Consider the following 16063-nt stretch of genomic DNA (forward strand, 5'->3'; position numbering starts at 1 on the left):
GAGAAGTTAGTATCAAAATGTTCAGGGCAATTGTTTTAAGGAATACAAAACACACACCTAGACAAAACATACAAACCATAAGTGAACTTTAAAATAAACTTTATTTACCATTGCAAATTGAACAGTTTAAGATACTGACATGACTAGGACAATTTCAATAAAGTTTGGCCCTAAATTTGAACGTGACATGGTTAGATATATTTGATGAAAGCACTGAGCTCATGTCATTGTGCTTGTCATTCTACAACTTCACGTTTATATTGCCATGAGCACAGTAGTACACACACTATTGTAAAGACATCACTTTGTTTAGCATACAGGATATGGGACAGATGTTTGTAATATTGATGATTTCATACACATACAGTAGGATATCTTTTGTGCTGTCACAACATGAACATGCTGTCGATTAACAATAGATTTTGTTTAAAGTTACACTTCATACAGCCACAAAGTTGTGCTATTTCCATCTGGGATAGAGGTATTTGTCTGTGTGCATTTGCCTTTTTTTGTTTAATCTGATGACAGCCAACTCTTTCATTTCAGGGTGCGTGTCATCACAGTTCAAATAAATCTACTAACAATTTCAGAGCCAGGCAAAGAAGCAAAGTCCACTCGAAAGCATTGAAGATTGGTCTTACAAACCTTTGTGTTATCTGGTCGATATCCGATCTATTGTCATTTACAACATAGTTTACTTCTATGTTAATATATCAAAGTATTAATGCTGATGAAATTTCAAATTCACATTGAGAAACATTAAAAGATTGGCACACTTATATTAAAACGCACTTTTCATCGAATGTGCTTTCCATTTCATTTTACGATGTTATCAAAGGGTTTTGCAGCACACTACAAATACGCATCTGTATAATACTGAGATGAAGATACAGCACTGTTGGCTTAACACTTACGTAAAAAGCATTCCTGTATGTTTCAAGTTCTAGTCCAACGCTTTTGTTTGGCAATCTGAGATCAGCTGGCTCGTGGAAGTTTAAGAAAACAAAGAGTAGTGTCACCGAACATAGCAAAAAAAAAGATTACATCTGATGAGAAAATACAGTTTTAGTACTATATAAAAATAAGAAGGAAAATCTCTTACGAAGGTAAAATGGATAATAACATACAGATTAAAAGTGACATCAATACTGGCACTAACAACCTACACTTAATCGGCAGTTGAACGTCCACTACACACAAAACTCTGTACACATAACATTAGATAGCTTACTATAACAAATCAAGTAAAAACAACTAAAATAAACCCACCTACAGCATTTCCCCCCAATCCCGACCCACCCTGAAAAAAAAAACATAAAACACATACACATCTGTTGAGTTTACATCACTGTACAACAGAGTTAGGGAACAGGGTGCGAACGACCCCGATACATAACATTTCTACTGTAATAGAGTTTGCTTTTCAATTTCTAGGACCGCTCACGTTGCAGTACCTAGAGACACACACACATGGTCTTCATGCCACGCTCAAGGACACAGACCACACATCAGACAAGACATGAGGACGAATGAGGCCAACAGCAAGTTTCAATCTTGTGCATTTACAATTCTGACAGCGATTAATCATTGTAGCTACCGTCCGTGTAGACGGCTAAAGTGAACCAGTAAAAAAGTGCTGTTAGTATCGAGTCTAGTTGTCTAGTGACCCCTAAACCTGGCAGCGCACAGAGCATCTGCTGCATTTTGCTGCTTTCTTCTACCTTAACAGAGGAAAAACTACAGTTTCCTGCAAGATTGGTTGTACTTCACAAAGACCAAGGACTCCTGTAACTACTCCCCTGAGCGTATGATACCTCCTGTTAGGCAGCTGGGTTAGATTTTTTTTGCTGCTTTTTTAAGTTAGATTGTGTTTGTATATTTTTGGATAGAATCTGAAATATATATATCATACCTTCATGCAGAGGTTAATAAAATGTACATAAAACGCTGACGTAGACTATTGTGCCAGGTATCGACTATTTGAATACTGACTTGACGTGTATTCCGCTTCTTCCATACAGAAGAGAAATAACAATAAAACTACATCGACCTTGACTATATACAGTGATTAAATGCGAAAACAAAATAATCAGAAGTCTCGACATATATGAGCATCGGCACATTAGCAGCTGCATTGCTCGACTCCACGTGAAGTGGCGTCACGCAACATCCTAAACATATTCACAGTGTAACCAGGACTCCATGCATCTGTGCCACTACAACCGTGTGAATTGTAAGAGAGGGGCCTTGATAAAACATCACTGGAATGATATGAGGCATCTTTACTATATTCATTATGCCAAAGCCTAGTACCAAAAGTCACGAGACAAGTCAAAGACCAAGATATCCATCCGGGTCACCCCCTCCCTATTGCCAACCAAACCAAATCCTAAAGTCTGTTGTTTGCAGTCATAACCTACAGTAACATGCTGTGGTTCAAATTGTTCAAATGTTAAATAACTTCGTTTATCTCATAAAACTTGATTTTACGTTATTTTACGACATCATAAGAAAAAATACACACTACTTAACAGTTAACATCTAACAACAGGTTATGAGGAGAACCCTCCAGTGTTTTTGCATGCAACCTCATTGCACCGCTAGCTCAAGACTGCCTTTAAATGACAGAGATACACGCCAGTTCAAGTCTCTTAACACGAGTAGATGCAACACACGTATAAAACACACCGGCAGAATATCGAGGTTCATGTACGTGCACGTTTTTGGTAACATGCTTTTTCAGTGAAGAGCGGGGTTAGTGTGCATACTAAAGTACTGAATCTAACAAGGAGCCAGAAGATCCACACATTCCCCCTTTGCTCAGAGATGCCTCGGCTCACGTTTTGCTCCAAAATGCTTGGAAGACTAGTTGGATTTTGGCAAAAATGTCAGCGGAAATCATCTCAAGGTGTTTGAAAATGTTTCGTGAAAACAAACTGTGTGTAACCCTGAGAATGGGCTTGAGAAGTTATACAGTATGCCTTGACCCAAATACCTCCGTCAATAACTGTGATAAGAGCTGAAGACCAAATATCCTTTGCTTTGTATTGTGCTCTTGCTTGAAGGGACGTGCAGTGCTTGATTTTCAGTCTAGTTAACGGATAATAGATATTTGTTTCTTTTTGAGTAAATATGCGTGTTGCTCTATCTACTGGAAGCTATAAACTTAAACAGTTTGTCCCATTTGCTACAATGAAATCATTTATTTGCATTACATTACCCATAAGTCAATCTCTCTTTCTTGACATCTGAATTTTGAAAAAGCCATTTCAAACGAGTGCTACACATCGACCAACTGTATGTACAGTACATGGCATACGTGGCACTGGTGCCAATAATAAACAGAAAACATGAACGCTCCCCTTTACAACGTGCATTGCGACAAAGAATATTTGGTCTTCTGCTTTTCAACCTGACCAGCACTGCCACCACTGTACACACATGAGCCAAAATCCTGCTGTAGCTCCTGTAGCTACAGGTCACGTCTCCACACTACTCAACACAGGGTGAAAATATTGTACAATGCGCTATATACACACTGCGTGTATGCAAACGTCTCCTGTATATGAACATGTCTTTTCTTCTTTAAAATAACTGCAGTGTTAAATTATGTCAACGAAAAGAAAAAGGTTTTGGATGGCAACCAATTTCTCTAGAGGTTAGATTTCGTAAAGCCCTTACAATATGTAAAGGTCTCCAGCGAGAGTGGCCTGTCCCGCAGCAGGTGACGGCGGGGAATGGGAACCGTCCTGGGGGAAGGGTGGGAAGGGGCTCCTCTATGCGCTGGGCGTGGGGTTCAACGTAGAGCCGTTGCTTCCGGGGATGGTCAGACCGATCTCGTCCTGGTCTGTTTCTTTAACCTTCACTTTCTCTATCACCTCGTCCTTGAGATCTTCTTTGAGAGGACACACCTCCACACCATCGGGGCCCATGGTGGCGTAACGTCCCTTGCGGTGCTCCTGGAGGGCCGGGCCCCAGTCCGGGTCGGGCTTAACGGAGTTCTTCAATCGCTGCAGGGTTAACAGAGTGTTTTTAAGCATGTTATGACTCTTTGATGACTTTAAAGCTGGTCGAATATTTAGAGAAAAAACATTAAAAAAAATCTTGGATTATTTCAACCCAGCATTGAGTCAAAATTGGACAAACCCAACTGTTGGGTTATAGATTAACCTATGCTGGGTTGTTTCATCCTAAAATGCTGGGTTGTTTCAACCCATTGTTGCGTTGAATATAAACCATTAATTTAACCCAACAGTTGCGTTTGTCCATTTTTGACCCAATGATAACCCAATTTTTTTGTAAATATATTCTTTGAACATTACAGATCTGATAATTTTTTGTTGTTTTTAAAGACAAAACATGTCTTACCTCTAAAAATGTGGATCCTTCAGAAATAGCAATCCTATACAGAGCATAGACGGGTATACAGATAACTGAAGACGACGCCATGGCAAACCCAATGACCAACGACCAGCCAGGGTATACATAGTCATTGTAGGTAATAGGCTTGTATTGGATCACGGTAAAAATCAGAATGAACTGTAAAGAGAGACAGAGACAAAAAGAAAAATTAACATTAGCTTAATACATCCGCTGTATTGTTCAAACAAAGAAAAGTTAAACAACAGGGCTAGTAATAATAATTTTTCTGCACTTTTAACAATTTCTTTAAAGGTCCGGTGTGTAGATTTTTGGAGGATCTATTAACATAAATGCAATATAATAAACACAACTTCAAATGTCTTCAGAGGCGTATAAAGACCTTAAATAATGAAGCGATATGTTTTTATTGCCTCAGAATGAGCTATTTCTATCTACATACACTACGGGTCCCTTTACATGGAAGTCGCCATGTTGTTTCTACAGTAGCCCTAAACGAACAAACTGCTGACTGCGTTTTCGTAAATACGTTATTACCTTCGGCAAAGAAGCAAAAACGTGACGACATCTTAGTTCTGTGTGAGCCAACGTAGTGCTATGAAAGGGAGGGGTGGAGTTAGCCGTTGATTGCAATTCGCAAACTCCACGGTAGATGCCGCTAAATTTCATCTTCTAGAACTTCACATACCTTACTACAATTTAAATAACTACTATTAACTTTTTTTATTTGAGCTGTGGGCCGATTTTGTGTGAAACGTCTGTTGTTTTTTAACACTTGAAGATAAGTATGTAAGGTATCCTGCAATTTTATTTTTCTAACAGGGCCCAAATGAAACTGTAAAAAATAAGCTCTGTCCTACTAGGACTTACACTAATAATTAAAGGGGACACAAATCTCCAGCAGATCCGGAAGAAGATTGGAGGAGGGAATCCCAGCATCATCTCCACATCTTTAAAATATTTCTTGTGGCCTGTATAGAAACACAATGTACAAATTAACTCCTCCATTAAAATGCTGCTTTTCTGTGAACTTTAAATGATCATGTAGAAAAACACATAGAGAACTCACCATAGACATACATTATGCAGATGCACATGATGCATGAGATGACAACCAGAGAGAAACTGGCAGCATAGTTGTCCATTAGCAACAACCAGTATATCCCTGCCTACACCACATAAAGTAAAACAGGTTGAGTTTTTTATACACATATTAAGAGCATGCGTGTGTGTTTGTTACATGAGTACATATGCTCACCCGTGTGGTCAGCGGCACACCGAGCAGAAAGCCTATGATGGCGACACCCAGAGTGACATATGTTTTATTTCTGATAATCCAGTCAGTCCCGATCTCATCTACTACAGCTGTCACCAGTGTCTCCAGCAGACAGAACTTCACACACAAAAAAAAGTATTACATCACTACTACGTGAACTAGATCTCTATTAAAGGGATAGTTCACCTCCCCAAAAAATTCTGTCATCGTTCACTCATATCAAACCTGTATAACACAAAAGAAAATATTAAAAAAATGTTGTTATCTGGACCCCATTCAATTACATTGGTTTTGTGCCCATATAATAGAAGTGAATGGGGTGCAGTGCTGTTCGGTTGCAGACATTCTTTAAAATATCTTCTTTTGTGTTCTGCAGAATTTTTTTGGGATCAACTATCACTTTGATAAATAAATTGGTAGCGATATGCAATTTAGATATCTAAAGAAAGAATGCAAACACTATGAATGTAAGTCAATTACTTATTTGCGAACATTTAACCTAAAAAAATTCAGGGTCACTAACAACTTTTCTTAAATATTAAAGTATTTTCCCCCCAAAGGGACTTTCTTGCTATTTAATAAAACATATTTTAGCATATTTTCCCTAAAGTAACCACTGATTTCCTAGACTGTACTTTTGACATTTTTTTAACCAGCTTTTTGAGGTTCCACCCTGAGACACTTTAAAGAGTATTAAAGACGTTACCCATCTATAATAAGGTCTTATTGGCTGTGTTTTTTATTATTTGGTGCAATAAATATATTTTATGAATATAAGTGTTTTGCCTTGAGGTGAAAGAAATTAATATGCCCGCACAATTACATCTTTCTTCACAAAACTAATTACAAATATTACAAAAAACATTTCCGTTAATTATTGAAAAGAAAATTCTGCCAAATTACGAACAGAAGTATATATATTTAAGCAGTTTGATCTAATTATAGGATTTTTTTTTACAAACATTTACAAAATATAAAGAAAACATTGATTAAAATAATGTTTTATAAATACAAAAAATACAAGAAGCATGTGGAATTTCATTGCAGTGCTGGTCTGTAAATGAATCCCATAAACACAGAAGTGTGCCCACCTGTGTGCCCAGCCCCAGCAGAATGAGCATGAAGAAAAAGAGCAGGGACCAGAGCGGTGATATGGGAAGCAGAGTGAGGGCCTCTGGGTAAGCAACGAATGCCAGACCCGGTCCGTGATCGGCCACTTCTGACACATCCACTCCCAGATGATGAGCCATGAAGCCCAGGATGGAGAAAATCACAAAGCCGGCGAACACACTAGTGCCGCAGTTTGTTACACTTATGATGATGCTGTCTCTGTTCGAACAAGAGAAAGCAAATTAAGCTGAGCACGAATGCCTGTAAAAAATTCCTTGTATATTTCACTTGAAAAATTACAGCAAATCCACTTAGGAGGTTTGGTTTAGCTCAATATAAAGTAACCAATACCAGCCACATGGGGGAGCTACAGAATAATGCATCCCCAAAAGAAAGTTACAAAATGACTTTCCCTCTTTTTTTTCTGTTTGATTTTCAGCATGCAACACTCTTTATTGAACACTTTACTCTTCGATTACCTGAAACAGTTATTGTGAAACTTGTTATATGAAGCCATGGTGATCAGTCCACCCCAGGCACAGCCCAGAGAATAAAATATCTGTGAGGCCGCATCCCCCCACACCTGCAGAACACAGAGACTTAATGTTATTACACACTCATGTTCCCTCAGCAGCGATCTTTAACATCTAGTCATACGTCATGCGTACCTTTGCATCGAGTATTTTCTCCCATTGAGGGGTCAGGTAGTATTTGATGCCGCTGACGGCTCCGTCCAGTGTGATTCCTCTAATGAAGAGAACAGTGAGCACCACGTACGGGAAAGTGGCTGTGAAATACACCACCTGATGAAAGACAGCGTATTAAAACAAGATCTTCGTAAGCATCCTCCCAGTTGAAAGAATGGTCATCCACTTACCTTGCCGGATGACTTGACTCCGCGGATGAGACACAGAAACACCACCACCCAAGACACAGCCAGGCAGCCCAGGATGGGAAGACGCACTTCCCCAAAGTTGCCGATACCATCAGAGACATTCAGCACATAGTTTCTGTGAGAAAAAGTGTGAGATATTGCAGAATGTCTATTATTTTAACAGTCCGACAAAAAACTCACTGATTTTATTGATGCTTTAATCTCACACAATGGAGCAAGAATGTCATTCATACTAAAGAGACGACACAGCCCAGAGAGCACAAACCATTTCCAAAGATGTCATGACGGCCGTGCACATGTCTCATGGTCAAATCCTTGTATTCTCAGACCGCTGGCAGTTAAATGAAGTATTCATTCCAAACCATATACAGTTCACACATTCATACGGGTAGAAATACAAAACATTCTGTCCCAATGTCTGTAATGTCAGCCCACTTTATGCATTAGCATCTTTCAACAAACACATCCGTCAAGTTTCATTCATGACACTCCCAACACCAAGACAACATGCACAACTCTGTCAAACATGTATTAATAATAGCTTACAACTATCAAGTTTAAATGGGAGACATCCGTCATATTTGATATACTATATAATTATCATGAGCTACGTCAGGACTCTTCAATGAAATCTCTGTCTGCCAACATTCGTGTAGAAATATGTCTTACTTCAGCATAGCCCTTAAACAAACAGATTATGGGGAAATCGAAGGCATTAATATCTCAAACCAGAAGTCAAAGCAGGTATGTATGATTTAAGGTGGGTGTGGAAAAATCGGTTCATTCTGTGTCAGAACTGAAAGTAATACATTTTCATTTTACTCGTTGAATTAATATATTAATAATATATTAATGGCTTTTTCAAGGTCTCTCCGTATTACAAGCTGAACAAGAGAAAGAGAAACAACCTGCTTTGTGCAACAACCAACATTACCTCCAGTATTCTTCACTGGGACTGGTTCTCTTTGTGCGGTTCACAATCTCGGTCACCCCCGACACGACAGCAGACATGTTAGCAAAGGTGGCGTTCGCTCGTGGGGTTCCCATCACCCCACTGCAGTCAGGTGTGTTCCACGGGTTGTTACAGTACGTCCAGGGCAGCAGATTTGTCATGGACATGAAGAAGTAATAAAACGCGATGCAAATCACCACATTGTAGTAGATCCCAATGTAAGTGGAGACCACCATCATTCCATATCCCACACCTTAAAGACAAATTCAAAAACAAAAAAAGTGATTTCTAAAGAGAACCTTCCTTCATTTTATATGCAAATTAAAATATAATTAAGGAACAGTTCACCTGAAAACAAAAATTTTGTCTTCATTAAATTGTTGCATTTAGTTGTATTAAATCTTTATACATTTCTTTGTTCTGATGAGCACAAAGACAGATATTTGTAAGAATGCTTGTAAACAAACAGTTCTTGGCCACCATTGACTACCATAGTAGGAAAACTTGCTTTATAAATGTCTTTGCTCTGTTGAACAAAAAAGAAGATATTTGGAAGAATGTAACAAAGCAAACAGTTCCAACTCGAGGGTGAGTTGATGATGCCGTTTATTTTTGGGTGAACTGTCCCTTTAAAGGGGTCATATGGTGGAAATACGTGTTTTCTGTGTCTTTGGTGTTATAAGTTGCCCACGCATGTATTAGACAAGTAAAATTGCAAAAATTGTGTTGGTACAAGTGTTGGAACAAAAGATATCTTTCAATCTTTCTAAAAGCGAATGCGAACCCATACCTGCCTGAAACGCCTTGTGTTACCACCAGCCCCCCCCCCACGCATGAACGTCACTTTGTGGTATGACTTGACTAAGACCGCCCAAATTACGCAAGTAAGTTGGGTGGTCTTGTAAATCTCATTGTGCCGGCGCAGTATGATGTTCCAAATATGGTAAGAGGCGTTACATTACCGTGCAGTATTCGACCAATCGCTATGCACTAGTGACCTGGGCAATCATAGCACACCTTGCTTTTCAGAGCGATGAGCTTTGTAAAATATCAGTGCGTTTCAGAGAGGCGGGGCAAAGAGGTATGCGGAAAATACAGCATTTTTTAACCTTTAATCATTGTTTTACATCTAAAGCAAACAATAATATTAGTTTTAGCCGAGTCAAATTACCCCTTTAAGGAATGTAAGGTTTTGCAAAAAAACATCGAAGTTTATCCAGTGCTATCTGTATCTGAATGATTAAAGACGAGTTTGAGCCATAAATGCATTCATTTCACAGTCAATGAAATGTGTTTTTTTAACTTGTTATTAACAAAGGCACACTCACCTTTAAACATGGGGCTGACCTTCCATACTCCCAGACACCCCAGGGAGGTGAACTGGCCAAACGAGAGCTCCAGGAAGAACAAGGGGATCCCACAAAACACCAGCATGATGAAGTATGGAAACATGAATGCACCTGAGAAACACACCTACAGTTACATAAATTCATTTTGCATAACATGCCTTCGTCAGTCATATGAGGCGTTTCCCATACAATCAAAAGATCGTTTCCAAATAAGTCTTTGCGATCATTGTAGTGTATTTAATAAAAGATAAAAATATGTTTTGTAAACCGAAGTTTACTTTTGGTCTGTGTTTGTTTACATTTGTTTATCGATCTATAATACAATTTATAATACATTTCAATTATTTTAATATTACTCAACAGGGAATGATTCTTTGCGGAGGTATAACAGAAGTTAAGTTTGGGCCACATAACATTTGTTTATGTCGTTGCCGCTAAAACCATCTATACATTACATATAACATGTGGATTCTGTTTTAAAGAGCGACTCTGTGAGAAAGCTCAATGTCTTCTTTTTGAGCTATGGGCTAATTCAGGCTGTGGCCCCAGACTACAGGCAGCTCTGGGAACATGAGCTCAGGGGGCAGACCACTGGGGATTAAAACAGCTTTATTATAACTGCTGTTAGATTCTTGCAGTGCCCTGTTTGCTTTATCTTTGTCTATGTTTAAATGATGTGGGCTATGAGACCTGAAGTCCTTTTAAGGGAGCAAGTGATTTTAAAGGCTTCTTAGTGAAAGGCATGACTCATAAAAACAACTTTAGACTATACAAATACACCACCTAACTGACATTACAGTCTGGTGAAAATAATAATCATTTTAACATAAAGCATAAACAATTAATAAAAATAAACACAAAGACCTTTTTATTTACTTTGTCTGAATTTACTATTGATATGTGTCTAGATAAAATGATCCTTTTGGTTTCATTCTGTGATTTCACAAATAATACAATAATAATAATTAAAAACAAAAATTAAAAGAACAATTCTTCTAAATTTCAAAAACAAATATTGTTTCTATTTGCATTTATTTGCAGAAAATGAAAACAGGAGAAATAGGTCAAAAGAAAAGAAAAGATGCTCTACTTTTTCATATACACTTTCAAGCAATACAACAAGAATATTTATAAATTTATTAAGGAAAAGTGCATCGTCATGCGTTTTGTCAAGGTGTCAGAAATTCACAATACTGTTGGATGACTTTGTCACTCCTGAGGTTTGATTTTGTTTGACACTGGACCATAAATACATCTAGAAATGCTGATTAAATGAAAATTCGGAATGGTCTCTAAAGTGTTTCCCGCATCTATATCTTCATATTTCTTGATATATATATTTTTCATAAATCATTACTGTTGGCCACCCTAAATGTTTGCCTATGGGTTTAACAAATATTTAAGAACGGATAAGTATTCAAATCTTATCAATGTCAAAGCTTGTCAACTCTAACAACACAGCATTTCATTAATAAAAAAATGCAGTGTTATTTCCATTTCTAGTTTTGGAGATCCAATGTTTCCACCTGTCACTGATGATATTATGCATGTAAAACACAAACAGAATCAATAAGAATGGTCACCTCCTCCATTCCGGTAGCAGAGGTATGGGAACCTCCAGACATTTCCGAGCCCCACTGCATAACCCACACTGGTGAGGACAAACTCAATCTGGTTTCCCCAGTTCCCCCGTCTGGAGTTTTCATCTTTCTTCACAGGCTCCCCTGGAACTGCGCCGTTCTACAACATAGAAATACAGATGCTAAGAAAAGGCCCATGTTCTCAAGATGAATGAAAACCGTTGTTTAATTCCCATGAGCCACAGAACCAAAAACAACAAACTGTGGTACAGAGATTTCACAGGACACATATACAATGAGCAATTGGGTAGTTTGACCAACATGTTTATGAATAACACACCGTGAGGTTTGTTTTAATCACTGCTAGATTTTTTTAAGATTTTCAAAACTAATGTGCATGTGTAAGGGATCATGTGTGTTTTAAGGTGCTTTGTACTGATCACTTTTAAAAGCCTTTATTGTCGTTGGTCCTGAATTTTCCTTTTTTTATGGCCCTGTAGTATGACAAATACATAACAGATAATCTATGTATTCTCTGATTAAATATTATTATTCAAAATTGCATGTGTATGAATTATAACAGTAGTTTTAGGCGGAGTACAGCAATCGTGCATGCCAGAAAGTATGCAAAAAATTCACAAACCAATAATAAATACTACAAGAAAGTGAGATTTAGAAATTTGTGGCATATCAAACAATAGTGGAATACTGACCCTCACGTTGGCATTGATTTTAGAGACTCAGAATCAAACCACCCAAATCAAAGGCAAAAACAAAGAAGATTTGGTAAACTGAACTCTCAGACTGGCGAAGCGCACTTGATGTAAACTGAAATCAGCACCATGTGCAAAAAAGCCAACATTTGGTCTTGTCGGCCTGATTTAAAGTTTCCTCTCCATCTGTTCTCATCAGATGCTCTCAGTGTTGACCTCAGATGGAGTGCAGGATCTGACCTGAGCTCTCCGCCCGCACAGAAAGCTCTGCAGGAGGTGATCATTCAGTGCCTATGATCGCAATCATCCCAACAGCTCTTAAGAGGAGTCAACAACCCAGAGTTCACTTTGTATCTGGGAGCAATTTTGCTTTTTAAAATTGACAGTAATTTTACAATTATGAAATATTAACTATACAGTGCTACACCTATGAGCAGTGAAATTATTTCCCTTCACAGCACACACAGTGGTTTCATTTTGTTGTTAAATCATTGCACACTGTGATCTGTGTCCTTGTCCTCTGTGGAATGCCCAGGTGTTTCGGTCATCGCCGTTTGCTCAGAGGATCTGTCTTGCTGAGCCCACAGAGAAAGATCGCCCAGCTGGGCCCATCTGCCCATTTATGTAAGACTCAGACACAGTCACACACACATATGAGGTCTCACGGGGACCTGAAATTAGTGGTTCAGCTCCCAGACTCGAAAAAGAAAGACAAACAAAACGACAGAGAGAAAGAAAACAATACCGACAGACAGACAGACGGAAAGAAAGAATAACAGACAGACAAAAATAAAAAAGTAAAGAACAAACAAATCCAAGACAGACTTCAGAATCAAAAGTGTTTTCATGTTTTCTGTGTATGATGTTTCTATTTGTATACATAGTAATGGAATGTTGTTTGTCAGCTTTGTCTGTCATTCTTTTAACACAGTAACTGAATAAAATGAGACTTCCGTTCATGATCCTTTAAAAGGTTTCTTATTCTGCTATAAATATACTATAAACTATGAACATTGTATCCGCGACCACGGCTGCCCGCTTTGACTGACAGCAGCACAGCACTTCTGAGTAACGTACAGCAGGTATGTGACCCTGTCACTTTACGGTGGAAAGTGAGAACTGACCTTTGACTTCTCAACTTAACACCCAGAATGCCTGGAGATTTTCATGTAGAATGTGGCTGTGCCATAGCGGAGTATAACAGATCCTTATCCGCTAAATAGGATTTGCATTTAAATGGTTGGACTTGAAAGTGTTTGTGCTTTAGAGATGCACCGATACTAAATTTCATAATTATATTGCTGATTCTGAAGATTTAAATAATATTTCTTCACTTTTATAATGTTATTAATTCATATAACGACTATTAATATTAAACTTCAAACTGGTGATATTTCTTAACATTGAATATATACAAATCCATTGCATTTTCCTGTCCTCCACAGGATATATCGGCACTGGTCATCGGCTGTTTTAAACTATCAGCCGACAACATGAAAAATATCAAAAATATAAAATAAGCTTTTCTTAAGTTTTTCTCTTTAATATTTCTTTATCAAGTTTAACATGCAGAACATGAAAATCACATTATTTTTTCAACATTGAAGGTACTCAAAAAAAAAAAAACATTTCAGACTTATTAATCGTATGCAGAAATTACAGTACTTGCATAACACTGAGCTCAAAACATCGGTTTAACATAACAATTACCTAAAATTTGTCATCCAAAACTTCAGAAATATACATTTGATCGTTTTTGTCTTTTGTTTTCACCTTGAAAAAATTAATCAAAATCCACCTTTTAAATTTCATAAAAAATTAAACGGGGACAATTCCAAGCGACCTGGAATCAGTGGACTAGTCACACATTTATAATGTTAATTTAATCATTGAAATATCCTTTCCGATCTCTTTGTACTGCACATCAATAGTTCGTGTTTATGTTTGTATTTGGCATGCTATTTATACAGTTATTCATTACTTTTACATGAAAATGTGCACCATTACCCCCTTGGTTAAAGTGGTGTGGATTACGTATGAATGTACATGAAAAGTGCTCGCATGCAAAAGGTAATTTCTATGTATAAATAGCTCGCCAAATACAAACATAAAATCGTAAATCATAAAACATTAATAAGCACTATCTTAAGTCATCAAATAATGGTTTAAGTTTCAGGGATGAGAAAAATTATTGGGAAATGCACTCAGAATGCAACAAAAGTTTGTATCTGTGCACTTAGACCACAATCTTACAGCTGTTAGATCCATAACGCCGTGACGTCTCTTGCTTGGCTACAGGCTGTACATGACGTTTCGGGTCTAGTCAGGTTCTAAAGAAAGCTGTCTATTTTTATCTGGTCTGTTTTATGTGGGCTGCACATGGCTAAAAGATTAAATCAAGATAAAAAATGACGAAAGTCTCCACAATTTCACAACATCCAGCATTTTCTGAGAGTCACAATCATTTGAAGAAAATAAAAAGAAAGCTTGTAGAAATTGCTGCCACAATATACAATACTGTATACAGATGTACATAGTCGGTCAGTAAAATTTCGGAAAATATTGATGACGCATAAGAAGATATCAATGAGAACAAATAATTTCACTTAATTGAGCGGATGAGTGGACTTTACAGCCAGCATTTAAAAAGTATCTACATTTCTTGCTTTGTTCTTTGTCAGAACCGACTTGCACCACCTGCTGGTGAAGAGGTCAGGCAGGAGGTAGAGATCATGCATTGGTGGATTTGGTGCTCTATTGCTTCTCCTGGTATTCCTGGATGTGAAACTTTGAATTTCAAGCTGAATTTGAACCACTGAATTTGTGAAAGCAAATTTTTCAACTGAAATAATATGGACTAAAAATTGTCGAAAATTAAAGGTTGTATTTTAGAAAGAAGTAGGATTTTTTTACAATGTAATTGTGCGTGAAATGTTTCAATTTGAAATATTCACAGATTCGATATACATCCATATCTAATTGTAGACGTCTAAAAATGCAAGCACTGTTAATGCAATGGTAAGTCAACATGCTTTTTTGCTTCAAAAACTAATGGCATTAAATTTTATAATAATGTTCTCACAAACCAAGTTCCAGATGTCCATCATATTTCATCCCACCTTCCCTGTGCTACAGAAATTCATAGGTGTATCTCAGATGTGTTTACACCTTAAATCTTTTCGGACTTCGATTTTTGTTGGTAAATATTTTTAACAATCTATTCTGAATCAGCGCACAACATTAATCTATTAAGTCTTCTGCAGCAATAAAGGCTCCATTTAAAAACTCAAAAGTGTTACATTATCTAATCTACACGGGCCTTTAAAACTCAAATGATGTTACATGCAAGTTGAAAGACATAAGTGACACTAAATTGTAAAATTGCTGATGCATAGTTACAGTCCACTAATAGTAAATATTTGCAAAGCACAACAGCAGATGGATGAGGGACATAATGTGCTTTGGTAGTACATGTCAACTTTAGATCACCAGATATATACACAAACACACTTATCCTAGGACCTTCCACTCTTCACCACGTGTAACATGATTTCTATGTTAAATGAACATCCAGCACAATAAATCTATTAAACCCTTTACACATATTTATAGTTCAGTTCCTCATATATAAAGACATTTTGACAATAATTCATGAGCAATCAGTTTGCAACAAACAGAAATCAGGCCTGAAACAAACTTGTAATCCAGGAAAGAAAGGTGAGCCTGTGGTAAAGAAGACAAAAATACTGTGAAAAATCGTTGACCTCCTGCTTTCTGAGGTCAAGAAGTCGAAGGTCCGGCCAACAGA

At 37.5% G+C, this 16063-nt stretch overlaps 1 protein-coding gene across 8 annotated transcripts in view; it reads right to left on the minus strand.

Annotated features, from left to right (window-relative positions):
- Positions 1-82: 82 nt before the first annotated feature.
- slc6a9 (solute carrier family 6 member 9) overlaps positions 83-16063 on the minus strand; it is a 95984-nt gene continuing 80003 nt past the window's right edge. For all 8 annotated transcript variants that reach the window (XM_056742665.1, XM_056742668.1, XM_056742666.1 and 5 more), the window contains 12 exons: positions 11546-11702; positions 9942-10073; positions 8596-8866; positions 7644-7776; positions 7435-7569; positions 7246-7349; positions 6748-6985; positions 5639-5773; positions 5450-5549; positions 5251-5351; positions 4369-4539; positions 83-4010 (listed from right to left, as the gene is read on the minus strand). In XM_056742665.1, coding sequence (XP_056598643.1) covers positions 3777-4010; positions 4369-4539; positions 5251-5351; positions 5450-5549; positions 5639-5773; positions 6748-6985; positions 7246-7349; positions 7435-7569; positions 7644-7776; positions 8596-8866; positions 9942-10073; positions 11546-11702 — 1911 coding nt within the window. In that variant the 3' untranslated portion in view covers positions 83-3776. The remainder of the gene's footprint in view (positions 4011-4368; positions 4540-5250; positions 5352-5449; positions 5550-5638; positions 5774-6747; positions 6986-7245; positions 7350-7434; positions 7570-7643; positions 7777-8595; positions 8867-9941; positions 10074-11545; positions 11703-16063) is intronic.

This window comes from Triplophysa dalaica, chromosome 3 (genome assembly GCF_015846415.1).
Source record: "Triplophysa dalaica isolate WHDGS20190420 chromosome 3, ASM1584641v1, whole genome shotgun sequence".
Taxonomy (NCBI): domain Eukaryota; kingdom Metazoa; phylum Chordata; class Actinopteri; order Cypriniformes; family Nemacheilidae; genus Triplophysa; species Triplophysa dalaica.